General features: G+C 55.4%; 9 protein-coding genes and 1 non-coding gene across 10 annotated transcripts; 5 read left to right on the forward strand and 5 right to left on the reverse strand.

Annotated features, from left to right (window-relative positions):
* The first annotated feature begins 238 nt into the window (after positions 1-238).
* BZA05DRAFT_139731 (concanavalin A-like lectin/glucanase domain-containing protein) lies at positions 239-1,744 on the forward strand. Its single transcript, XM_051478885.1, has 3 exons — positions 239-849; positions 908-1,083; positions 1,137-1,744. Exons 1-3 carry the CDS (start codon positions 392-394, stop codon positions 1,673-1,675), a joined length of 1,173 nt encoding a protein of 390 aa, XP_051336768.1. The 5' UTR covers positions 239-391; the 3' UTR covers positions 1,676-1,744.
* Positions 1,745-1,903: 159 nt separating this feature from the next.
* On the reverse strand, positions 1,904-2,872 carry BZA05DRAFT_407042 (uncharacterized protein). Its single transcript, XM_051484583.1, has one exon. It carries the CDS (start codon positions 2,676-2,678, stop codon positions 2,358-2,360), a length of 321 nt encoding a protein of 106 aa, XP_051336769.1. The 5' UTR covers positions 2,679-2,872; the 3' UTR covers positions 1,904-2,357.
* Positions 2,873-8,009: 5,137 nt separating this feature from the next.
* On the forward strand, positions 8,010-9,731 carry BZA05DRAFT_139787 (inositol-pentakisphosphate 2-kinase). Its single transcript, XM_051478886.1, has one exon. It carries the CDS (start codon positions 8,244-8,246, stop codon positions 9,501-9,503), a length of 1,260 nt encoding a protein of 419 aa, XP_051336770.1. The 5' UTR covers positions 8,010-8,243; the 3' UTR covers positions 9,504-9,731.
* On the reverse strand, positions 9,732-11,057 carry BZA05DRAFT_458532 (YeeE/YedE family integral membrane protein). Its single transcript, XM_051487606.1, has one exon. It carries the CDS (start codon positions 10,866-10,868, stop codon positions 9,960-9,962), a length of 909 nt encoding a protein of 302 aa, XP_051336771.1. The 5' UTR covers positions 10,869-11,057; the 3' UTR covers positions 9,732-9,959.
* Positions 11,058-11,664: 607 nt separating this feature from the next.
* BZA05DRAFT_407050 (ribonucleases P/MRP protein subunit POP1-domain-containing protein) lies at positions 11,665-14,224 on the forward strand. The gene has a single exon (XM_051484584.1). It carries the CDS (start codon positions 11,727-11,729, stop codon positions 14,151-14,153), a length of 2,427 nt encoding a protein of 808 aa, XP_051336772.1. The 5' UTR covers positions 11,665-11,726; the 3' UTR covers positions 14,154-14,224.
* A 265-nt stretch (positions 14,225-14,489) lies between these two features.
* BZA05DRAFT_t242 lies at positions 14,490-14,562 on the forward strand. Its single transcript has one exon. It is a non-coding gene; the product is annotated as a tRNA-Thr (tRNA).
* Positions 14,490-16,901, reverse strand: BZA05DRAFT_357572 (uncharacterized protein). Its single transcript, XM_051481436.1, has 3 exons — positions 16,266-16,901; positions 15,762-16,199; positions 14,490-15,714 (listed from the first exon to the last, which is right to left on the reverse strand). Exons 1-3 carry the CDS (start codon positions 16,727-16,729, stop codon positions 14,745-14,747), a joined length of 1,872 nt encoding a protein of 623 aa, XP_051336773.1. The 5' UTR covers positions 16,730-16,901; the 3' UTR covers positions 14,490-14,744.
* Positions 16,902-17,796: 895 nt separating this feature from the next.
* BZA05DRAFT_407054 (uncharacterized protein) lies at positions 17,797-19,116 on the reverse strand. The gene has a single exon (XM_051484585.1). The coding sequence runs from the start codon at positions 19,015-19,017 to the stop codon at positions 17,932-17,934; it is 1,086 nt and encodes a 361-aa protein (XP_051336774.1). The 5' UTR covers positions 19,018-19,116; the 3' UTR covers positions 17,797-17,931.
* Positions 19,117-19,208: 92 nt separating this feature from the next.
* Positions 19,209-20,161, forward strand: BZA05DRAFT_407055 (uncharacterized protein). The gene is made up of 3 exons (XM_051484586.1): positions 19,209-19,373; positions 19,430-19,673; positions 19,733-20,161. Exons 1-3 carry the CDS (start codon positions 19,271-19,273, stop codon positions 19,854-19,856), a joined length of 471 nt encoding a protein of 156 aa, XP_051336775.1. The 5' UTR covers positions 19,209-19,270; the 3' UTR covers positions 19,857-20,161.
* Positions 20,147-23,166, reverse strand: BZA05DRAFT_438342 (uncharacterized protein; the record flags this gene model as incomplete). The annotated part of the gene is made up of 8 exons (XM_051486492.1): positions 20,147-20,816; positions 20,864-21,241; positions 21,293-21,574; positions 21,631-21,744; positions 21,802-22,197; positions 22,249-22,899; positions 23,025-23,041; positions 23,079-23,166. 8 exons carry the CDS (start codon positions 23,164-23,166, stop codon positions 20,538-20,540), a joined length of 2,205 nt encoding a protein of 734 aa, XP_051336776.1. The 3' UTR covers positions 20,147-20,537.
* Between the last annotated feature and the right edge of the window lie 704 nt (positions 23,167-23,870).

Here is a 23,870-nt window from a genome sequence, read left to right on the forward strand (position 1 = left end):
GAGTGCTTTACGCGCCCTGCGGACCCGGTGATTCGTCCCATAAACTGGATAAAGTACTGGCGCTCGGCATGCTCGATTCCATCCAACTAGCTTCCATGCTTCCCGCTCCTGGGCCTGGAGACACTCGGTGCAAATGCACGCAGCCAAGCAGCCACGCTGTACGGCGAGTCGGCCCCTGCTCAAGGCGGTGCTGTAGCTAATATATTGCACAGACATCCAACGGACACATGCTAAGTTACATGCTACATACATGGACACGATGTTACACCTGCCCAACGAAGAAGGCCCTTCCCAGTGCTCCTCCACCTCTGTTTTGTACATAAGACGCCGCTTGTTCCCGTCCACGTTGTTTTCTTAGTAAGGAAAAAATACTCGGATTCGATTCTGACAGATGACTCGGATCTTCTTTACTGCTACTGCTGCTGCTGCGGCAGTGTGGATATCGGGCGCCGCCGCCGCCCTCTCGGACAGCGATTGCGATTGCTACCGCACATCCGCAAACGACGTCTTCACGGACTACACGCTCTCCGATTTCCGCCGCGTAGGCAGTCCTAAAGCCGTTCCGGAGTTGCAATCAACCCTCCCGGACTCGGCGTTCCGCAGCACGCCGGACGCAGACACTGGCGTGCTGCAGGACGGGTTCATATCGGGACCGAAGTGGAATCAAAGTTGGACGATCCAGGAGTGGGGCAGGCCAAAGGCGAATGATACACTGTACCCGATGAGCAATAGCTTCAGCAATGTCTTTATCGATCGGAATAAGGATGGTGATAAAAAGGCGAAGACGAAGCTCGTGTTGAGGACTAGACGGTTTGAGGGGTTTCAGAGTGCTGCCGAGGTCGAGCATCAGTATGTCCCGCCCCCTTGGATGGATTCTCTGCTCCGCACGGGCTGACAGAAGTCACAGGCAAAAGAATCTACTCTACGCATCGGCCCGGTTCCGAGCCAGGGTCATTGGTGATGCGGGTGCAGTGGCAGGACTGTTTTACTACCAGAACGGAAACAACGAGAGTGACATTGAAATCCTGACTCGAGATGATCCCACGATAATTCGTTACAGCAATCAGCCCACCGTTGACGATGGTTAGCCCCTCTTCTTTCTCTGCCCAGCTATGCGATACTGACTCCTCGGATAGATGGCAACCAGATACCAGACTCATCAACCATATTCAACTTGGCCACAAAGCAGAGGAGAGACGACATCGAAGACAAGAAGAAGCGCTCTTTTCTCTCCCCACGGGCTGACGGCGACCTTGCATGGACGGAGTGGCACACTCACCGTATCGATTGGATTGCGGGGAAATCCTCGTGGTATGTCGACGGAGAATTTGAGCTCGAGAAGACATACGGTGTACCGACCGTACCTTCATATATCGTCCTGAACATGTGGGGAGATGGTGGAGTATGGAGCGGCGAGATGGAAGTTAACGCCGAGGCGAGACTTGAGATCGAGTGGATCGAGATGGCATTCAATACTTCGGGCCCCGTCGAGGGTGTTCCCGACGAAGAGGATAATGCACGGAGGAAATCCAAGAGGGCCGACGCGTGTACGAAGATGTGTACTCTCGGCGACGGCGCGCCCCATCAGTCCGGTGCAGTGGGTCTTCGGAGGACAGATAGCCGCTTGGCCATTGCCGTTGCTATCGGAGCAATGGTGCTCTTTGTTGCTTTCTGAGTTATCCGTATACTGCCTGTGGTTTAGCCGTATTGTTTTGCATCGAGTTCGGGGTTTACTGAGCAGTCGACGTCTCCGGGCAAGAATACCCGCTGGTGATCCCGCCGGTGTAATATCATCTTCCCCGTGCCCACCATGTCACACGAGATCGATCAGCACGGCCACGCGGTTTCTTTGTTTCGGGATAGAATGTACACTTCGACTTTCATATTCAAATGCACAACCATCAACCACCCGCCCTCGCATGCCCGTGAATTGCATACCTACTATGTAGCAAGAGAATGTGCATGAAAACAATCCAGGAACCAGCCAGATAGTCCTCCTGCAGCCCCAAAAATCCTCCGTCATTGTCCATTCTATATATGGCCTCCTATCGCCGTGGATGGTTCACTTACACTTCCCCGCTTCCATGCCTGACCCTTCTATCCAACTGACTGACTGTTGACTGACTGGCTGCTTGACAGCTTTTTAATAGTCCCCTTCAGGATGAGCCAGCTGTTATAAAGAACGACCGCAAATGAAACTTGACGCATATTTGCCCTGCCTTCCCTATCTTCCACCTCCCCTTCTTGCTTTGTGGATACAATACGAGGAAATAGACAAGCATCATCAGCATCACCCATAACAGTTCTCACGGAGTCAACCGAAACGTTTGCGATAACATAATGCATCACCACATACCCTACAAATTCCGTCCAAAACGGGACAGACCACGACCGGCATCACGCGGCCAGCCGTTGGGCCGAGGACCTGTTACGTTCGAACGGGCTTCGATACCAACACCCTGCTTCATCTCCAGCTCCAGCTCTCGGCTGTTGAGCCCACGAGACAGCCCTGTACTCGGCGAGCCCAAATCCACCGTCACCGTCATCGCTCCACCCGTAACCGTCACCACAACAAGCACCAGCACCTGGATCAGCGGTCGTCTCGGTGACGGCCTGCCAACCCAAACGGTAACAGTCACCCGCAAACGCACGTCTACCACCGCAGTCCCCACCACCATCGAAGTCCCCACCACCGCCGACGTTCCTATTCCCACCGACTTCCCCACTCCCACCGGCGTCCCAAATCCCACCACCGAAATCGCACTAATAACATCCTACACCACCCTCCCCCCCGCAACTCTGACGCGAACAATCACTCGCCCCACGCTCTATCCGCCCACACAGACCGAGTTTCCCAGCAGCATACCACCCAGCACCCTACCCCCCAGCAGCATACCATCCCCCCTCCCCCCCTCCTCACCAGAAGATGCACCGCCGCAAGACCCCACGCTCACCATAGGCTTTGCCGTAGGGGTCCCGCTGTTCCTCCTCTCCATGCTAGCGGCGTTCTGGTATCTATTTTACATCCGCCGGGGTCGGGAGACCCCGGCCACCCGCTACTTCAAGAAACAGGAGCTCCGTAAGAAGGAGCGCAAGGAGGGTATGAAGACGTACAAGGAGCGACAGCGGGATGGGCGGGGTGGCGCCGGCGGCCTGGGGCTGGGGATGCGTGGCGGCATGGGCACGGGCTTGGGGATGAACATCACCGGCCCTGTAGGGCTGAGCCATCTCTCGGTGGAGCCCACACCGCGCTCCCTCCCGGGGTTCAAGACTGCTATGCAGCTGCCTTCGACGACGCGCGAGCCGCCGCATGCCGCCGCTCGGAACGGCGCAGCCGGTCCCAAATGGTCGCCGCCGCCCGCAACACAGAATGGCACAGCGGTGGCGGGGCCGAGTCGCGGGCGCGCGCCGCCGGCGGCGGGAGCTAGGAACTCCGAAGTAGCTGGAAAGATCCGGATCGCGCTGCCGGAGTTTCCTCGCCAGAGCCAGAGCCAGACACGGACGTATCTTCCACTCGCAGTCCCCCCTCTACCGCCGCCTCCTCCGCCGCGACGTACTCACGACGGCCCGACGATTCCGCCGCTAGCGCACTCGGTATTGCCCCCCCCCATCCCCGGCCCCGGCCCCGGCACCAGTACGACGAGCTGGGACTCGGTCACGACCGTGACGAGTGCGGATCACCAGGAGGAGGTCGAGCTTGCGAGGATGCAGACGCCGCCGCCCATGCTGCCGCCGCTGGCGTTCCAGGGGCCGTGGAAGTGGGAGGTTAGGCAGGCGGATGCGGAGGCGGACGCGGAGGCGGAGGATACGCTGCCGCTGCCGCTGAGGAAGGGGAATGGAAAGGGAAAGGGGAGGGAATGGTATGATAAGCTTTAACTACATAGGAGGGGACAGGGGGTTTTGTTGGAAATACTTTTTTTGGTAGCGGGTGGGGGGCGGGGGAGGGCGTTAATGCAGCTACCGCATGTCTACCATATTGTGGAGCGGCTTCATTCTGTGTGGTGTGGCATATTTCCACTGTCCTGCTGGGTACATATGTCAGGTCTTCCGCAATACCTATTCGTCAGTGCTTGCCTGCCTGAGAGCTATTGATGGCAATGGCAATGAACCGGCTCAAGCTGGGTAGCTGGGGTCATGGATTCCAGTCGCTTGAAGGAGGACAGAGCAGCAAGATAAGCGGTATCACTCGGACTACCTTCACTATTATGTGTTGTACATGCCTCTGTTCGTACTGTATAGTGAAAAGGGGGGTAAAAAAATACGCTTTTTGGCGTCTCGGGACGGTCAAATAGCGTATAAATACGGTCAAAATACGTATTTTCACCGTATCGATACGCTTTTTTCCGTATCGGTACGGTCACAATGCGTATTTTTTACCCTCCCCTTCACTATACAGTATGTGGTCGGTCAGCGCCATCACTCGGACCGGAAAGCCTGTGACTGTAACTTGTAAGTATCTCAAGCAATAAGCTGAAAAACAGCAAGAAGAGTGAGAGTGAAAGAGCACTATCAGCAGAAACCTTCACCATTACCGCTGGCAAACGGGATATTGTCATCAACCAAGCCCACCACATGCTCAACACCACTGCTGTTGACCACGGCTCACGAACATAGCCTCTGCCGACACCGCGGCGGAAGCCTGGACAACCCTGAAAACCCTATACGACCGCGAAACTGCGAATACGACGATCACCCACGTGAGAACCGTTTTCGAACGCAAGCTTCTCGACGGCGGATCGCCGCAAGACCACCCGAAAGGATTCAACTCCTCAACCGCGACTAGACTCGACTCCTCAACCGATCATCACCTACCCATGCTCACGATGAGCTTTCCCAATGTCCGCAAGCCCTCACCCGCTCAAACCATGCCAAAGCCGCCTTCTTTGCTTGCTTGCTCGCATCGCTCCCGAGTCAATGGAGAATATCATCGATAATCTCCAGACCAGGGCAAGCCTCACCTTCGAGGATGTCAATTCCAAACTCCTCGACTTGAATGCGGGCCACTCACTCCCCTTGGGATTGGAAACAAGGACTGAGCACTGAGACTAAACCCTGGTCTCCGCCACCCACCCACAGCTTTCCAACACACTGAACAGAACAGATTCTGAGTGGGGCGTTTAAACCCATTCTGACAGAACACCGCCTGTGTTGAGATTCTTGTGAGAAGCAGGTAGGGGGGTAGGTAGATAGCTCCAGTATCGAAGATCCAACAATTTTTAGTGGTGGAGAGAAGTGGGGATTGCACTAAGTAGTTAACCGCGATGTATGAGGAGTCATCATAGCCTGGTCCCCACTTGCGCGGCCATGGCTATGAGCTTTCTCGTCGCTTCTAGTGCGCCTTTCACTCTCATTCTTCATGAGATCCAACCATTCGTGATGGTGGAGACTCGAAAGAGTGGGGTTTGCACTAGGTATGTAACCACCGTGGAGGCGGTCGCGATGTATGAGGAGTCATCATAGCCTGGTCCCCGCTTGCGCGGCCGGCCATGGCTATGAGCTTTCTCGTCGCTTTTGGCTAGTGCGCTTTCCACTGCTCGTTCTTCTTGATGTTTTTCCGCTTTTCTCGAACTCTGTACGCCTTCTCCTTCTCCTTCTCCTTCTTGTTTCTAAGGGAGGGAGGGGGGGAGGGAGGGAGTGGCTTGCATTCAAGCCGAGAGTCCGGAATTGACAGCCTCGAAGGTGGGGTTTGCTCTGGTTTGGAGATTATCGATGATATTCTCCATTGACTCGGGAGCGATGCGAGCAAGCAAGCAAAGAAGGCGGCTTTGGCATGGTTTGAGCGGGTGAGGGCTTGCAGGCATTGAGCCAGCTCAAGCTCATCATGATCATGGGCAGGTGATGATCGGTGAAGCGGTCGGTTCCCGACTTCCAGGCGCCGTTGATTCCGTTCAGGTGGTCTTGCGTCAATCCGCCGTCAAAAAGCTTGCGATCGAGTACGGTCTTGAGGACTCAGGAGGCTGATCGTGGTGTTCGAGGTTTCGAGGTCGTAGAGGTTTTTGAGGGTTGTCTAGGCTTCCGTGGCGGTATCAGCAGAGGCGATGGTGGCGAGGATTCTGTGGGCAACAGCGGTGGTGCTGAGCATGTGGTGTGCTTAGTTGTTGACGATGTCCCATTCGCCGGCGGTGATGGTGGAGGTTTCTGCTGGTGGTGCGGGGGTGGGGTATCAGGAGAACTGGGTGCCTTTGGTTCTTTCTCGGTCGTTCGGGTTGGTCGTATGATGTTTCGTGACGAGAACTTGAGGAGAGAGAGGGAGCTTTTTGGGAGAGGACGACCGGAGTCTGGTTGTTCCACTGACTGACTGACTGACTGACTGACTGACTGACTGACTGACTGACTGACTGACTGACTGACTGAATGAAAACACGAGGGAGATGCAGGTCTTTGTATACAGAATGGAGTTGTTCCAAGAAAACCCCGCTTCCCACATACCAGTACTGTCGCCGTCGCCCCGAAGCTCGTCGCCCATATTATCCACATTATCCACATCACCCATGTTACCCACAGTTCACGACCTAACCGTGTTTTCCGAACAGCCTCTCATTATGTGTTCATTTAGATGTTTGGTTGGTTGATTCGTTTTGAATTCTTATGTTTCGTTGCATTTGTTTAGGGATCTTTGTTTATTACGCCTTGAAGGTGAAGAATCGCGACAGGCGACGGGAAAGATAAACATCGATACCAAGCTGAAAATGAGGGCTCTCCGTTAAGCTACCTAGCTCCCCGAGTGATGCTTCAAACACCGTTTTTTGGTCATCATTACCTGCATGCGACGCGTCTCTGTGCTCCCCCTCTGGGTATCTGTCTGCGGCCCCGATAACGGGCTCGGTGCAGAACTCCCATTCTACTTCGATTCCGTCTTGGTCAATATATTGCTCTATGCCCGAGCTACCTAGGTCGATATTGACGCACAAGGTAGGGGAAGACTGGAGTTTCAAGCGCCCGGGTGGACGATTGGTAAATCCGGGGGGGGGGCAGTATCGAGTGATATTTGTAACTACAGACAGATGAATGGAAAACATACACAGGGAGGAAATGGATGCTTTTAAGTGATTTGCTAGGTTTTCTGGAATTACTTGCGCTTCTTACTGTAAGGGCTTGGAATGTGCCATACCTATCACTTCATTTTTATCCACGTTTCGGGACGACAGATTACTATCGCCCAACCTACTTCCCAGTCAACCTCATTGTCGGTCACGTGTAGAGACAAAAAAAAGCGTACTCCTTGCTTGTAAAAGTACTTTGTCCGATTGGGTTATTAGGTGCTCCTTTGTTGGAGTCATTGTGCTGATTTGTATCTTCCTGGCGCTCTGCCACTGCCAATGCACGGCCGCGATGTCTCTGTCGGTCATCAAAACCCCTTCCGTCTAACCCGACCATTCGTGGGCTCAAACAATGGAGCGCCATTATATGGTCGGAAATCAAAACGTTTTGTCGCCCATGTGAAGGGCCCATTGTAGAATCATTTATCAACGCACAGGACCACCGTACTCCGGCTTCGAGTTGCCCCAGTACCTACTAGAGTGGATTCGGCTCTGCCCCGCCCCAGAGATGCGGCTATGTGGTCTCAGAAGCGCGCTTGTGTTTGGTAACGCAGAACAAGGTCGTGGCGGGGACGAATGGCCATGGGAAGCTGTCGTATCTCACCAGCGTCACATCTTCGAACCGAGCCCGAAATCGCTTGTCCATGCGGTGCCTCCGGCAAGTGGAGCCAGCCAGCCAGCTTGTCCTTAGGCATGTCGGGATCGACACGAGTCCTTTCCCGCTTCCCCCCGTCGGCCTCCACGGCTTCTCTTTCGCCTTCTATGCCAGTGTCGTTGTTGGCTTCGACATACTCCATGAGTACAAAACTCGTGCAGCCGTTTAATTTCCCTCAATGCGGAGTTTAAACTGTCTGCAGATTGCGCCCCGGAGATGGGTGTATATAGAGTACTTTATGTACTCACATCCATGGCTCCGTCTCACGTGTATCAAGGTATCTATGCGGTGTCGTTGTCGCACACCGAGAAACTCTCCGACACAGGCTAACAACAGACCAACCCCTCCATGCCAGGAACCGCAGCATCCCGCCAACACTACTCCCTCCCATCAGCCCGTAACATGCGAACCCGACCACCATCACCACCACCACCACCATCATCCCACACAGTCACACGCCAGCAATCCACCTCCTCCACCTCGTCCTCTTTTCCGTCCACTACCGTTCCCCGAAACAACGATTGATTCCTGCTATCCACACTCCCGCAATGGACTATACATCGACGCTAGACCCTGGTACCCCACCACCGCCGGGCTTCACTCTTTCGGACTCCACCGACTGGGAGTACTTCACCGAGGGCGCAGCGAACATCCTCTTCCGCTATGTCGGCGAGCATCCGTACTTCAAGCGGTTCCTTCTGCGGCTGCGGAAGCTTCTTCCGGGAGCCCCGACGACCCGCCAGCTCTTCGACCACATCAACCGGCGCTTCGCGCCTCTACTCGGAAACTACATTATGCGCTGCGATCTGATCGAGCTCGACGCCGGCTTGGTGCCGGCACTGAACCGCGTGCTGGAGGAGGAGACGGGCGACTACGATTGGGCCGGACGGCCGGTGGTCAAGGGTGCACGGCGTCTACTGGATGAGAAGGAGCAGTGGGGGATGCTGGTGGAGGACATGAGCTGTGGGAATTACCTATACCCGCCTGAGGAGGACGAGGAGAGGGAGAAGCCCGAGGATCCCGGCGAGGAGTGGCGCGACATGGCTACCGTCGAGTTCAAGCCAAAGTGGCTCACGCAGTCCCCAAATGCTCCGGCGAACTGGACGCTGTGTCGGACGTGTGCGGTGCGGTGCATGAACGGGAAGCGGCAGGAGGGGAACGTGCCGGAGTACTGTCCGCTTGACCTGGCCTCGGGCAACAAGGAGCGGATCGAACAGGCTATCTATGCCATCGTCAACTCGCAGAACTCAGTCATGATCGCGGATCCGGCGGGCGATGAGAGCGACAATGAGGATCAGGAGATGACGGGGACCGAGGAGACACCCGAACAGGTCTCACATGAGCTGGCGAAGACGCTCGAGGCGAGTCTTATCACGTTACTCACACAATTCTTTCGCAACACTACCATTATCCCGCTACTCGCCGAGCTGCAGCATAAATTTGGCACGAGAGGAGTGTTTACCAGTGCTACGCTCGCCCTAATGAGTGATACCGACCAGCTTCCGAGCGAGGAGGAGATGATAAATGCCGCCTTGCAGGCAGGCGGCCAGGACCCTGCCGAGAATGATATATGGACCGCTATGACGCTGAGGGACTGCAGTCTGTTCCTGAAGCTGTGGGTCAGGAAGCAGCGTGGGAGGGGTATGGAGGCTAGGATTGAGTGCAAGGTTGGGGATCTCGACTTGAAGACCGGAGATGGCGGTAGGGCCGTCTACTGGAGAGATGTCGAGAGACGGTTGAGGAAGGGCGGGTGGTATGTCAAGAGGGATGTGGGGAGGAATTGTAGGACTGGCCAAGGGATGGCATAGACTTGTCGGTAGCAGAATCCGGCGATGGTTACGATGTTACTACATTGGAGTGTGGTGGGTGCCGCGCTGTGAGTTGCTTGCTTGCTTGCCTTTGCCTGCTTAAAGTATCTTTGCGATCCTTGTTCTTTTTTTTTGGACCCGTATTATCAAGCATAAAAGTGGTGTATGAGTACTGGTATCATTGCATGCTGAGAGGGCGAATGGGAGTGTTTTGGTTTGATACTGATAGAAACGCCGATGGACCGGTGGGTCTGCGATCCAATTGGTTATACACAACTTGATCACAGTTGCCCAAGTCAACGTCGCCCTCGTCTTTCTATCCTGTAAGTCCTTCTATCCAGTCCTTCTATCCTTTAAGTCCTTCTATCGAGTCCATCTATGCTGGAAGTCCTTCTGTCCCGTAAGTCCTACCCAACCACCAGTCCAGTGACTTTGCCTCGTCGACCTTAACCGTGTCTACACATACCCCGCCGCCACCTGACCAGCCAAAAACGCACCCACCCACGCCAACCCACTGGTCCCATTCCTCAGCGCCGCCACGACCGCAGGGCCAGGACAAACGCCCACCAGTCCCCAGCCAACACCAAACAGCACACTGCCGACGACCAACCTCCACTCGACCTCTCCAGCCGGCAACGTCCACTCATCCACCAGCCGCGGGCTGCTCTTCCTCCTCAACCACGCAATCGCATTCCCGCCCACGCCCACCAGCGCCACCGCCATCAGGCTGGGATCAAAATTGTTCCAGTTGGTCACACTCATGAACCCGAGCGTCTTCGCGGGCGACGCCATCCCGCTCACCAGCAGTCCCAGCCCGAACACGAAGCCCGCATACACCCGTGTGGCGACCCTCGCCGCCTCCGTCTTCGGCAGTCGGCGGATGACCAATGCTCCCACTGCGGCGCCGGCCACTAGGAGCACCGCCGGACCCGCCGCCGGGTACGTCGGTGTATAGCATGCTCCGTTGATACACGCCGGGGGACTGCTAACTACGGCCGCCGTGGCCACCGCTGAGGCGAAGAAGGTCGCTGTGGCGACTAGGCTCCGCACAGAGCCCCGGGCCACCCCCAAAAGCATGTGCCCGCTGGTGCATCCCTTTGCGAGCTTTGTGCCCACGCCCACTAGGGCCCCGGCGGCGAGCAGGAGCGGGAGTGAGGTGTCTGTGGGGTAGGAGGGCGGGTATAGCGGCAGTGCGGCGGCGGCGAGGAGACCGAGGAGGGTGGGGGTTGTTGAGAGGGAGGGATGCAGGATGCCGTTGGTGAGGAGGGAGCTGCAGCCCAGGATTTGGGAGTTGCTGTGGAGCAGGGTGGTGGTGCTGAGGTGCAGTAGCACCGCGCCGAGCGTGGTGGTTACCGGTGTAAACATCTTTGCGGTATGTGGATGTTGAAACAGACGGATATTTCGACGGATGGGGAGGTGGGACTGGATAGTACAGGACGGAAGAGGTTATGAATACATATAGCAGGTAGTGGAATCCGTAGTCCGTCGGATGGGGGAGCGGGGTGACGGCGGAATACCTAGGTAGAAAGCCAGGCTTTCTTCGTCTCTTTTCCTATCTAAGCCCGTCACCACGGCCAGCCAGCCTTCGGGCATTCGTTTATACAGCATCTAGCCCACACAAATCCACACATTTCAGTTGCATCTTCTCGGCCAATTTTCATCCAGGCGAGTTTATGGTTGGCTGCAGGGCCCCGATGCTGAAGTGGGCTGGAGGCTTGGAGTCAAAAAGACACCGAAAATCCTCCGTTCCGTCGGATGCTGCAAGCACCGACCGGGTGGGGGGTTGTTACCGAGAGGACTAGAAATTCTTTTTGCCGGCTTCGACGGATCGTATGTACATAGTGAGACAGCAGCTTCGCGGACAAATAAAATTAGAGACGGATCTGGGAGAGATCTGGAAAGGAGACATCCGGATCGTACCTTTCTGGTCGACATATGTATTCGGCGAGGCCCTGAAGATCTCATCCGATTCTGGGAGGAAATTCTACTTGAATGTGCCCGACAACCTGAGTGGAGATGGACCCTCAATTATCCATTGAGGTTCGACTCAATCCGTGCTCATTTTTGTGCCACCGAACTCTAAGTCCGAGTGACGCATAATCGAGCGGAAGTTACCGCAGGCATCGAAGCCTGAACGCCAGATTCACAAATCACGACACACCCCCCACGCCCCTCCGCAAATCTCGCCATCTCATCCCCACCACGACAGCAGCAGCAACACCAATGGCCGACCCACCCAACGCACCCAACCCGCGCAAGCGTCCATCGCCACCAGGCAGCACACCGACCAGCACGCAGCCGGACCGCAAGCGAGCCCGCATCATCTCGTCGCGCACCATCATCACGCAGACCAACCTGCCCGAACTAAAGACCGGCCAGCTCAATGTCGCCGCCTTCGTCAAGTCGCGGAAGTTCGAGATCGCGGCGCTGCAGCGGTCCATGGCCACGGCAAAGACTGCGCTGAAGCAGCGCGCGTTCCAGAGCGTGCCCCGCGATATGCGCCGCAGAACCGCAAGCCACAATTCGAAGCGCGTGCCGAAGAAATTGAGGGACCGCGCCGAGAAGGAGATGAAGGAGGATAATACTCCTACGCATACGTTCCGGAAGAGGAAAAAGAGCGGACATGATCGGTTGAGGGCGGAGACGGCGGAGAAGCTCAAGACGATGGCGAAGAAGAGAGAGGTTGTGGAGGGGTTGATTCACGCGGTGGAGGGGAAGGGAGGGGAGTTGGTGAAGCCCCCGAGGGCGCACTCTAAGTGGAGGAAACGGCAGAAGGGGAAAGTGTGGTTGCCAACGCATGTGTGGCATGCGAAGAGGGCGCATATGGAGATCAGATGGAGGTTTTCGGTGCCCGAGAGCCCGAACGATAAATGCTTCAGGAGTACGCAGCGCGCAGTGGAGAAGAGGGGGGGTGTTGCGTGGGATACGAGTTACTGGAGTCACATACTCGTGAGGGGTGAGGGGGTGCTGGTGCGGATGGTGCTGGAGGCGGTGTTTCCTGGTGCTGGGGGGGATGCGAAGGTGCGCATGGGGAAGAGGAGTAAGGAGTGCTGGGCCTATGAGCGAGGTGGATACCCCGATAAGCCTATCGGGCCTGTAACGGTAATCTGGAGCCCTGCTGAGGAGGAGGGAAAGGGCAGGAGGGTACTGGTCAGGGTCCACCCCTCGGCGTTCTACAAAGTTTGGGAGGAGCTTCTTTGCGCGATGCGGGCGCAAAACCCTACCGAGGGACTCCAGAAGGTGTTCATCGACGATATGAGGTTCGAATTGGGAAGCATCCAGATCTCTGGGCCCAATGCTACTGATGCCCTTCTCTCGATGCTTACGCCTACCAATCCAGATGGTGAAATCGAAAAGAACTGGATTAAGCTCAGAGGTCTGACCAACCCCGCTGCTCTTCCACCACAGGTGGCCTTTGGCTTCGAGATTGCGGATCCGCGTCTTCGTTTTCCACCCCGCCTGGAGAAATCGAAACTCTCGCCTGAACAGCAACAGGCAGAGTTGTTCACTATGCAGTCAACTTGGCCGATTACTCCGAGACCATTTAACCTCCTCGATACGGAGAAGCGGGTGGTTGCTGTGAAGCTACAAGCCTCGGAAAAGCGCATCCAGAAGCGCAAGACAGATGCAACACCAGGAACCTTCCCTGCCGCGATAGCGAACGATCCAAAGATCCCGATCATCCTCGTGTCTTCACAGCTAGCCGGAAACAACAGCGGAGCACCAAACAAGATTCCAGGAGCCTGGACTGTGATCCTCCCCTGGAAATGGATGCAGCCCGTCTGGTACGCCCTCATGCACACCACCGAGCAGATCCGCTTCGGCGGTATCAAAGAGCTGCAGCACATGGCGTTCGACCACGGGCTCCCATGGTTCCCTGCCGACTTCCCGGGTACAGATGCCGGCAAGACGTGGGAAGACGAGCTGGCAGCGAAACGGAAGGAGACGTGGGATAAGAAGCCGCCGCAGAAACGGCTCAATTACGATGCTGTCAAGATATCCGGGAAGAAAGGAGAAATTGGTGACTGGAGCCGCTGCGACTGGGCTTACCTTGTTCCCGCGGCAGCCGGTAGCAGCACTCATAAGATGGACGTCGACATCCCCACCACATCTTCACTCCTCGCGCCAATTGATACAATGGCAACCGTAAGCACCGCACCACAATCGGAACCCACAGCCCCGCCCCAAAAATCCTGGTGGCAGATCCCCTCCGCGCTTGCCACAATAGCCCTCAAAACCTATCCCAGCCTCCCCGCGTCCCTCGATTCTGTCACGGAAGTCCTTGACAAAGGCATTTTCACTGTAAAAATCACATTCCTCCATCGCGGCGCACCTACTGCGTGTTCCAGAATCTATCGTCTCCCACACGCCGACACCACATGGAAATCACTTGCCGCCAACATCAAGGCGAAGAAGGGGGATAACGTCGTCGAGGCTGGGAAGGAGGGGTACCCGCAGTGTCCTAGCGAAGAGGACCTGGTAGGCTTCGTTACCACTGGGAATTATAGTCTGACGACGGGACAATCGGTGGCTCTTGGTGGGATTGTGTGGGGCGCGTGGTTTGAGGATGAGCGTAGTAAGGAAAGACTTTGTGTTGTGAGAGGCGTGGGAGAGACTGTGGGGAGGCTGGCGAGGTGGGAGGTTGTGTAGTTGGGTTGGAGTTTGTTGTGTATCTATCATATATAGAGCAAATGAAATATCACGGGTAATGGACGGAAGGGATAATTGTCTGAAAGTGCAGCTTGCAGAAGTGATCAGTTTCCAGCACGAGTGATTCATCTGAAGCTAGTATCTCCACGACTCACGATTCAAACTATGCCTCTATAATTCATTGTACGGTATCGATTTTACTGCCTCGTGTGCTCCTCACCCATAATGAACCAGCGCATGAGCCTTACTCTTTTCTGTATGGATCGAGTAAGCCTCACTGCTCGTGCTGTCCAACTGACAGTGCATAGTGGTCTAAGTGCATGTCATCGACAATCGGCTCTGGTGGCCAAGCTGGTAAGGCGCGTCACTAGTAATGACGAGATCCTCGGTTCAACTCCGAGTCAGAGCATCCTTTTGTCTTTTTGGGACTCTGGACACCTCCGTTGATCTCCATTGCTTTAATATTTTATTTTATTCTCCATCCATGTAACTCCAAAACCCTAAGAAATCACTACCAGACAACGAGATGTCGCAAAACAAAGAGATTGTTGAAAGAGGCGAAGGTTCGTGAGTTGGGTATTACTCTACATACTACCAGATATTGACGGGTATATAGACCCTCGCTGACCCGCCGCCGCGCCTCTTGACAGTTCCTGCTGCAGAAGGCGCGTACGAAGCGGTAACATTCGCTGCCGGAGGAATCCCCTTCGTAGCAGCGATCACCGCCTGAGTGCCCAACCCGAGGATCTCAAACGGCACACACTTGTCGAGCTTAAACAGCTCGTGAGTCGCGAGTGACTTCTCAACGAGTCTCCCACCGATACCGGCAAGTTGCCCCGTGACTCCGGCGACCACATTCAGCACACCAGTGACGCCAAACTTTGCGCCGGTCTTCTCCTGGGCGCCACCACCGCACACGCCGTTCCCCTCGGCGTCGAACTCGAGCTTGGCGGCGGCATTGATCTGCGGAAGCCCGAATTTTATGTCCACGCTGAGCTCGCCGACGGACGACACCTCGGCCTTGAACGCCAGCTTGGGCCGAAAGAAGATGGCCGCGTCGATGCTCGCCGTGGCATTGTTGATCGTCAGGATTGGCTCCGCCTTGGCCCCTTCGAAGCCCGTGGCCGTGCTCTTCTCCAGATCGATGATGTTGAGATCCAGCCGCGCGGTGTCGGGCAGCGAGCCAGTGAGGCCCACGGTAAAGCCCACCGTGCCCTTGAATCCCATCGTAAACCCCGTCTCGACACTGGCGACCAGGCCGAGTGAGAAAATCTGCGGGACCACCAGGCCGGCGCCTGGAACCGGGATCTCGATCAGGTCCGTGGAGGCGTCGAGCTTGAAGAGGTCTAGGGCTTGGGTGCCACTGGTGACGCTGTTGAGCTCCTCGGGCGAGTAGGTCGCGGTCACGGTGGTTTCGATTTCGGCGGTCGCGGAAAAGCCGCTGGGTGCGATGCTAAGAGAAAGGTCGACGATCTTGAAGTCTTCGACTTTGAGTGTACCCTGCATCTTGAATTTTCCTTTGACGAAGCAGTTGGCACAGTCGATTACTAGACGGGGTGGTCTGGATTTGTTAGCTGTGAATGGGACGGAGCAGATGGAGATACGTACGTGAATGGCTCGGTGAAGATATTCTTCTTGACACCTTCCTCACCACCGGTGACATCGAACTCAATCGCCTTCGAAAAGTCCGCATCGCCGATCTCCTTGAAGACCTCGCCCACATCTTTCCCGACCTCCTTGACATCATCGACCAGATCCTTTGCACCATCCTTAACGTCATCGACGAGATCCTTCGCGCCGTCCTTAACGTCCTCAACCAGATCTTTCGCCCCGTCTTTGACATCCTCAACAACATCCTTCACCTTGTCCCCCACCCCATTCCAAAAATCTTTCCACCCACGGATCCTCAGCTTCTTCTCCGCAACCGGCTGCAGAGTGGCCTTGCCAAAGTCCATGCTATACGTTCCAGTGATATCCTTCCACGGCGCCACCACAGCCGACAGCTTCGTCTTCAGCGCCGCCTCGTCGGTATCCACATCCGTGATGCTACAAAGTTACGGCACAACCATCAGCCCAACCCACTTGAACCTTCCAGCACAAAAGGTCACTCACCGATACGCGACCCTCTCCGCCTCAGGCCCACAGCCATCATGATTTACCACCAGCAAAAATTGCATAGTAGCCTCCTCATTGACCCACGCCCACTCCTGAAGGGCCTGATCATACGCCTCCCTAGAATTCCAGGTGACACTCAGCTCGCCATCCGTCTCGCCCGAGCAGTCCACGGCGGCAGCCAGCCCCTCCAGCCGCTCCATCATGACGATCGGCATGCCCGACGGCGCCACCAGCGTCATGTTGGCCAGCAGCAGCTGTCCGTTGGCGCCCGGCGAGCCGTACACAAGCTGTGCTTGCTCAGTAGGCGCGAGGTCCGCGAACTGCGCTGAGTCAGTGCGCCGTGTGAGTGGCTCGCCGGAGATGGCGGATTCGAAGGCCAGGACGTTGATCGGTCGGAGGACCCGGATGGATGCGAACGCCGGCGTTGCGGCCAGAAGGCTAAAGACGATGGTCCACCGCATCTTGGATATGTATACTATTATATCACCTGGATATAACGGGGGGAATAGAACGAATGAATAAATGAATAAACGGCAAAGAGCGACCAGCAATCAAGCAAGCAAAGGAGCGTAGAACAGAACAAGATGCTATCAAAACACCTTCCACAGAAGCAGACCACGACGAAAGAATGGCGATCAGGTGCCGGGGCAAAAAATATGGCGATACCGGAGCACTATATACACACCTATACACCCTCCACCCTTCCCCCTCCTTCGCCACAGCCCCCCCGTCTCCCTTTAGAGTACATAGAGTTGGTACCGGTATCAAGGGTGACCCGTCTGTCCAATACGAAATACGAGTTGACGTTCCCGCGTGGAGCGTGGATCCAGCCTCAACCACCCATGGGTATTTTTTGGTTCGCAATCTTCAACCCCTCTCGCTGTCGTCCCCGCAGCCTGCCTGGCATCCCCCCCATCCCTCCCCTTAGACTAGGAATGTCCGTAGCGTGTATCAAAGCCACTCCTCGACAACCCCAGGATGCGCCACGATTGGTCCCGCCGGCTAACGCTTTACCTTCCCCCTCCCCATCCCCCGACCTCGACCCCCGGCAGGCACGCAGAGTTCTCATTCGGTTGGACACATGTCCGCGACCTCGGGTTCCCTCCGTGCGTGCACTGCAGGCCGTAAAGTCGCCAGGATTTATAGAGTACTCAATATTGTATTATACATAGCCGGAACGGGGGTGGCGACCTAGCGGGTGGCCACTGGCAAGGCGGATGTGTAGGCGTTGTCGTTGAGAACATGAGGTGAGTCAAGAGTACCTAGGGCATGCGCTGATAGCTACAAGCGCACTCTTCCCCTTCCAACGACTTTAACAGCACCCCTGCATCGGCGTTTCATGCGTCTCGTCCAATAATAACCGCTGCGTGGTTACTGGTTGCAAAATGAAACAGTACCAATAACTTTCTATGTACATAGAGTACATATGGCACAGGAAGACTCGAGTACGGATTTCCCGGTTGCGAACTTCGTGTTCTACATACCAGGTAGGAAGTACCCAGGATATGGACCCTGACGTGAGTGAGATCCTGTGGGTTCAGATCTTCAACTGTGAATTCATAGTATATGATTCGTTTCGCGCCGCATCTACCTATCGTACAATCCACCACCCAAAAGCAAAACGCCAGCCTCAGCCATCAGCCATCAGCCATCAACCTACAACCTACAACTCCGTCTTCCTCCCCTCAGCACACCCCACCGTCGCCGTCAGAGCCTTCAGCGCACTCAGTATCTTCTCGCGCTCATCGACCTCCGCATCCTTAGTCCCGGCCAACCCCTCCTGAAACACCGCACACAGCGGCATCAACTCCTGTAGCCTCTCGGTCTCCTTCACCGCCTCGCCATCCACGCGCATATCCGCATTCAAAAATGCATCCTCGATGACCGTGGCGATCCTGCCCATTACCGCCGGTCCGGCGCGGGTAAACACATGTACCACTACGCCGACGCCGCGTTCGGATAAGAAATCGGCACGGACAGAGGAGTCGCGCAGGATCTGGCCAAGCAGGAAAAGCAGCCTTTTCATCACATTTTCCTCACTCTCTCCTTCCAGCGCGGTAAGGACGGTGTGTGCCAGCGGGTGTACAGCGGCGCTGGAGAGGGCTTTGGGATTGTTTGAGACCGCACTGCCGAGGACCAATGCGGCCATCGCGCGGTGGGGGGAATTATTCTCGAGGAGGCCGAGCAGCGCGGGCACAACGCCGGTGTGCGAGGTCAACTGCGCCCCCCAATAGGCTTCGTGCGCGATCTCCGAGAGTTCCTCCAGCGCCTTCGTCAGCTCTGCAGCACCGGCCGCGGGGGGGAGTAGCGTGGCGACCGACTCGCCAAAGACCCCCGAGTCCGTGGTCGAGTCCTTCGGCGGCTTGATGTTCTGCTTTCCCAGCGGCTGCTCCCGTGGAGCACCCTGCGGCAGCTCTGCTATTATCGCCTCCTCCTCCTCTGCAGACGGGACGACAATGACTGCTTCGTGCTCGGCATCCGCCTCGCTGGGAACATTGATCTTCGCCTCCCGCTCGCCAGTGGCCACGTTCATACGGATGTGCAGGCCGGTCGGGATCTCCTGGTCGGATTTTATCACAGCGAACTCGTGCGTCGGAACGAAAACTCGCGGGTAGCAGGTGTCGCCATGGCAGATCTGTTCGGTGCTCGCTTCACTACCCCGGGCGGCAAAGCGGAGGGGTGGAAGCTCGCTTGCGTGGGCGAGGAGCGGGAGGATGAGCAGGAGGATAGCGTGGGGTGTGAGGTTCATGGTTGTGCTGTAGTTGCGAAGTTGTGGGGAAAGACATCGTGGCGTTTCTGGGGGGGTATATAACACCGAGCGACCTTCAAAATGCCAGATAGCTTTAACTCTCCCGTGTGTGTGTAACTAGCGTAGTCGGCCTGTTACCCCTGGTCTCGCCAAGCCCCCGGACCCGGGTTATGTAACCAAGTAACCTACGACGACGACATCGAATAGCAGCGACACCCCTCCCCTCCCCGGCGATACCTCCAACACACGCAACATGCCCATCCTCCTCCGCAGCGCCCGCCTCGCCGGCCGGCGATTCGCCTCCACGCACTCGCACGACCACCACCACGTACCGACCATGCAGCCGACGCCCGAAGGCACCCCCCTCCCCCCACCACCCCCGCCCACCCATCACTCATCTAACCTCATCCAGGCTTCGGCAAAGGCTTCTTCCTCTCGATCGCGTCGGTGATCGGGGTGCTGGCCATAATCAAAGCGGACACGTCCGGCGACCAACCGGCGTTCATAACGCGGCTGATCGACCGCTACCACAGCCGCACCGAGGTGTGGGCGGCGCGCAACCTGGCGCACACCGACATACTCGTCCAGGCCGCCGAGGACCGCATGCTCTTCCAGGACTCGCCCTCAAAGAGGAGGGTCGCTATCAAGAACCCGGAGTGAGTGGGGATATCCAGAAGGGGGGAGGGTTAAGTGCTGATAAGGGAATTCGTTACAGGACCTTGAATGCGGGCTCGCCCTGGAATAATGAGGCTGGCCGTGGATATGGTGGGGATTTGAAGACTACACGTATGCACCTCGAGGCGCTGAGGGAGAAGCACGCCGAGAGCTTTAGGAAGTAGACTTGCTGCTCTGCTTTGCAGTGAGCATTGTCTTGTGGGTGAGAGGAAGTGGAGGGGTGGACAATAGACGAAGATTCTGTACAGGAGGTGGTGGCAGTGTGATGAGTACATGTTGTCAGCCGCCTCAACCAATGTCCACTCGTGACTATATTGTCCCGTCCCTCTGTGAAGCTAAAGCACATCCCATAGAGTCGACAAAGCGTGGAAAGAGTGATCTGAAGCTCCTGGTAACCCCGCACATAGCTAGGTACTTGCACGTCACAGAACAGAAATCATCACTGGAAATATCATCGGGGGAAACGTCGTCCATTTGGTTATTAAAACTTCGTCACAAACACTCCTAATTTCATATCCTTTTAATCCCTCCCGTACCCCTCCACAGCATCCAGATTTCCGTTTCCTATCCAGGTCGCAGTTATCCAGCCCCACTCCTTCTACAATTGTAAAAGAAAAAAGACAATTGCCAACAAATGCAAGGTTAAGAAGCCCATAGACGAGACCTCTTTTCACTCTTCAAGATATCATACACCAACACAAGATTTTCAATCAGCAAGGAAGAATTAACAAGCATCTGAAGAAAAAAGAAAAGAAAAAAAGAAAAGAGGAGTTGAGCCTCGGAGAAAAAAGAAAACGTTGAACGATTCATCAGACAATATCTGGTAGCAGGCATAGGTTAGACTGTTACTCATTCTGCATAGCCTGGGAAGAATTGGCAGTGTTAGACATCTGTTGCGAATCCTGTGCAAAATGCTTGCTAGGCAAAACCTTCATGATCGCCTTTTGAATGATATTCCACTCGACAGCCGACGCCTCAGCCATGGTAAGGTGCGACTTTTTCGATTCCTCAGGATGTTGCTTGGTGATATTTTTCGCCCGAATTAACTCCGCGGCAGCGTGCATCTGAGAGCCATGCTCATCAGCGCGCGGCGTAATCGACAACTCAAGTAAAACAGAATAAAACTATTCCAGTCAACATCGCTATCCAGAATGGAGAAGGGATTACATACTTCTAAGACTTTCCTCTCCGCACCGATAGCTTTGCCCAAGGCCTCGAACCCACCGAGTACAGCAATGTCGGAATCCACGCGGATGCCTTCCGCACCAAACTCGGCCGTCTTGACCAACTCATATTTCTGGGCATCCGTAAACCCCGAGCACCTAAGACCAACGCAGAGCAAAGTCTTTAGCAGCTCGAGATCCAGATTCGGCAGGGTCCTTCCCCGTTTGATCTGGCGCTTCAATATATCAACGGCAGTAAGCAGAGACTGATAGATGTAATCCCGCTGCTCGATAGTGTAGAGGTCCACCGCGAACCAAGGAAACTTGGAGACGATCGACATGAGCGACTGGAAAGGTCGCTGCAGGCACTTGCGGCTGAATGGGCTCTGTAAAGGTTAGCTTACTGTTGTGACCTCTGGTGAGGATTGATGACTTACTCTGTGAGGGGTCCGCGCGTGATTGACGATCAACACGAGTTCCTCGCGGGAGATAATCTCGGTTTTCGAGCCATACTCCGGCTTATTCGCTGCAGGAACAGGCATGACTCCCTCCCAGATTATCCCCTTAGCCCTCGGAAATATGTCTTTCATAAGCTCTGATGGGTCAACGACGTCCAATGAGAGGTGCCTGTTGCCCAGGACCCTGGAACGACGACGGGAGACGCATTTCCACGCATCCTTGGCGTTCATGAACTCGACATATGCATCCATTGTTTTTCCCTATCCAACAACTACATGTCAGCCTCGCTCAAAGGATTTATGGAAAGGGAGCGTACGGTAGATCTATCCATTATTACATGGATACCGATACTGCCTGCAACCTCGGTGACGATGTTCGAGTTCCTGCCGAGGAAATCCAGCAGCTCCTCCGAGGTAACGTTGTAAGGAATCTAAATATCAAACAGGTGGTTAGAGTAATCCTATAAGAAGATGTCAAGAGAGCTTACATTGCCAATTTTGACACAGCTCCAGTTCTGCGGTAGCGAGTTCCTTCCCAAATCAACAAAAGGGGCATTCCTCATAGCTGTTTCCGCATCCATTGCTAGTAACTTGTTCGTACTCATGGGCCTCGCATGAACCACCGGCTGAATACCCGAAAACTGGATCGGAGGTATCGTGGGTAGGAACGGGACCATGTCGTCCATTTTCAACGGCGAAGGCTGGAACCTACTCACTGGTGTCGGACTGGTGAAGTGAACTGCGGCCGTGGAAGACGAGGGCGAGGCCCCCACAGACGCTGGGGAGTAGATATTGGAAGGTGTGTACGGCGAAGACGCCGCCGGCGACGCCATAACAGTCTGGCCAACATAGGCCTGATCGAGGCTGATCAGGGAGGAAACTCTCTGGGCTTAGGTTAGCAGGATCGAGCTTAAGGAATAGTATTGTGTGCATACCTCGCCACATCCGCAGAACACTTCATTGTTCGTGGAGGAGATGGTGCTCCAGAACCTGCCGCCGCAGTCGATGCAAATGAGACATCTGCATGGGGCTACCTGCAGTTTAGGGTCGAAGAGACATTGGGAGCATCCTAGGACCATCTTGCCATATTGCGAGGCTGACTTGTGCTGTCCACGGTGCTGATGGTCCCTGGAAGAAGTGATGGCGCCACCGGAAACCGGGGCCTTGGCTCCATATACGCTCTCGGGAGTCGACTCGGGCGAGTTGTAGGACCAAGCAGCGGGCTGTTTACCTTTCTTGTTCCTCTCAGCAGAGTCACCGGGGCTCATAGTGGTCTGGCTATCCGAAGTCATGGCACTCTGCCAGCTGTGGTTGGTGAGCTCGCTATTTGATGTTGAAATAGAAACGGAACGGTTGACAACTGGCTGCATCGGAGCCCTGGATCCACGAGTGTTGATATTGGTATTCTCGTGGGAGGATGTTCCTTTGGAAGACGGCCTGCGGCCAACATTCTCCTTGTTGCTGGGGGCATGGCTCACCGAACCGGAGTTGGTGTTCCTCCCGGGGGCCAACCGATCCGCCATCTGCTCGACCCGAGGCCTACTCTTGAGTTTCAGGGAGTTGGCCCTCAATGAGTCGATAGCTGTCTGCCTTCCAGCAGGCTTAGGAGCATCGTCATCGGGACGAGAAATTCGAACGGATGGAATCTCGCGGGGTGGGGGATTGATAGGGGCAAATCCAATAGGATAACCATGCATGAATCCAGACACACACTCATGGCCATCCGGGCTGATGGGCAATCCGTCAAGATCTAGCGGACAATTACATGCGTGATGAAGACCGGACCTGATGGCCGAGGTAGGGAACGGCCAATTCTTGAAAGGATTGCCAAAGGTGTTCTCGTGGAGAGACATTTCAAGAAAATGAAGGAGAATTAGAAGTAAGAAAAGTATTTAAGGAGAGTAATTAGGATAGAGGGTTGCGGAAAGCAGACGAAAGAAACAACAATTGGGGATTGGTGAGTATTTGCACACGAGAGATGACTTTTATGAAGCAACAAGGATGTAGAGTGAAGAGAAGACGTGAATGAGGATGGGAGGATGAGGGGAAGAAGAGAGGAAGAGGGAGAATGGCGGGGGGATGGGGTGGATTATAAACAACGTCGTCCTATGCAGGCGGCTTGATTGGATTCCAAATTTGGCCGCCGCCGCTGCTTTCGGGTTGCGAATTTCCTGTTCAGGTTCGGGGCCTCGACCACACGATGACGCCGTAGCAAATCATTGAGGTTGAGAAACGGTTCGATCGTGAGAGCTTCGACCTGTTTTGTATGGATCGGTTGCTCGCCAGAAGCATCCCCCCTGGCCAGCCCCACATCTTAAGTCGCCGACACATGCATTCGAGATTGAGTACCCGCCTGTGCAGACGATCCGAAGGTTCGGGAGAGCCCTGCCAGGATCAAACATCCCCAGATCTCGAGCTCGTTTATCTAGTTCCAAGGGGGAGGTGCCTTGAAGCCCAAGACTTGCCCACACATGCTCCAACGATGCTCAAGAACCACATTGTCTCTATCCATCAAAACAATGCTGTCGGCAGACAGCATTCCGGACTGATGGAGTGA

The sequence above is a fragment of the Tricharina praecox genome (assembly GCF_024521635.1).
Source record: "Tricharina praecox strain CBS 144465 chromosome Unknown BZA05scaffold_24, whole genome shotgun sequence".
Classification (NCBI taxonomy): Eukaryota; Fungi; Ascomycota; class Pezizomycetes; order Pezizales; family Pyronemataceae; genus Tricharina; species Tricharina praecox.

Bases quoted from the DNA above. Each gene is read 5' to 3' on its own strand.
- BZA05DRAFT_139731 (XM_051478885.1), top strand. From the start codon at position 392: ATGACTCGGATCTTCTTTACTGCTACTGCTGCTGCTGCGGCAGTGTGG. The intron at 850-907 runs GTATGTCCCGCC...CAGAAGTCACAG, and splicing joins GCTGCCGAGGTCGAGCATCA to GCAAAAGAATCTACTCTACG. The intron at 1,084-1,136 runs GTTAGCCCCTCT...CTCCTCGGATAG, and splicing joins TCAGCCCACCGTTGACGATG to ATGGCAACCAGATACCAGAC.
- BZA05DRAFT_407042 (XM_051484583.1), bottom strand. From the start codon at position 2,678: ATGGTGGTGGGGACTGCGGTGGTAGACGTGCGTTTGCGGGTGACTGTT.
- BZA05DRAFT_139787 (XM_051478886.1), top strand. From the start codon at position 8,244: ATGGACTATACATCGACGCTAGACCCTGGTACCCCACCACCGCCGGGC.
- BZA05DRAFT_458532 (XM_051487606.1), bottom strand. From the start codon at position 10,868: ATGTTTACACCGGTAACCACCACGCTCGGCGCGGTGCTACTGCACCTC.
- BZA05DRAFT_407050 (XM_051484584.1), top strand. From the start codon at position 11,727: ATGGCCGACCCACCCAACGCACCCAACCCGCGCAAGCGTCCATCGCCA.
- BZA05DRAFT_357572 (XM_051481436.1), bottom strand. From the start codon at position 16,729: ATGCGGTGGACCATCGTCTTTAGCCTTCTGGCCGCAACGCCGGCGTTC. The intron at 16,200-16,265 runs GTGAGTGACCTT...GTAACTTTGTAG, and splicing joins GCGGAGAGGGTCGCGTATCG to CATCACGGATGTGGATACCG. The intron at 15,715-15,761 runs GTACGTATCTCC...TAACAAATCCAG, and splicing joins ATCTTCACCGAGCCATTCAC to ACCACCCCGTCTAGTAATCG.
- BZA05DRAFT_407054 (XM_051484585.1), bottom strand. From the start codon at position 19,017: ATGAACCTCACACCCCACGCTATCCTCCTGCTCATCCTCCCGCTCCTC.
- BZA05DRAFT_407055 (XM_051484586.1), top strand. From the start codon at position 19,271: ATGCCCATCCTCCTCCGCAGCGCCCGCCTCGCCGGCCGGCGATTCGCC. The intron at 19,374-19,429 runs GCACCCCCCTCC...AACCTCATCCAG, and splicing joins CATGCAGCCGACGCCCGAAG to GCTTCGGCAAAGGCTTCTTC. The intron at 19,674-19,732 runs GTGAGTGGGGAT...AATTCGTTACAG, and splicing joins GTCGCTATCAAGAACCCGGA to GACCTTGAATGCGGGCTCGC.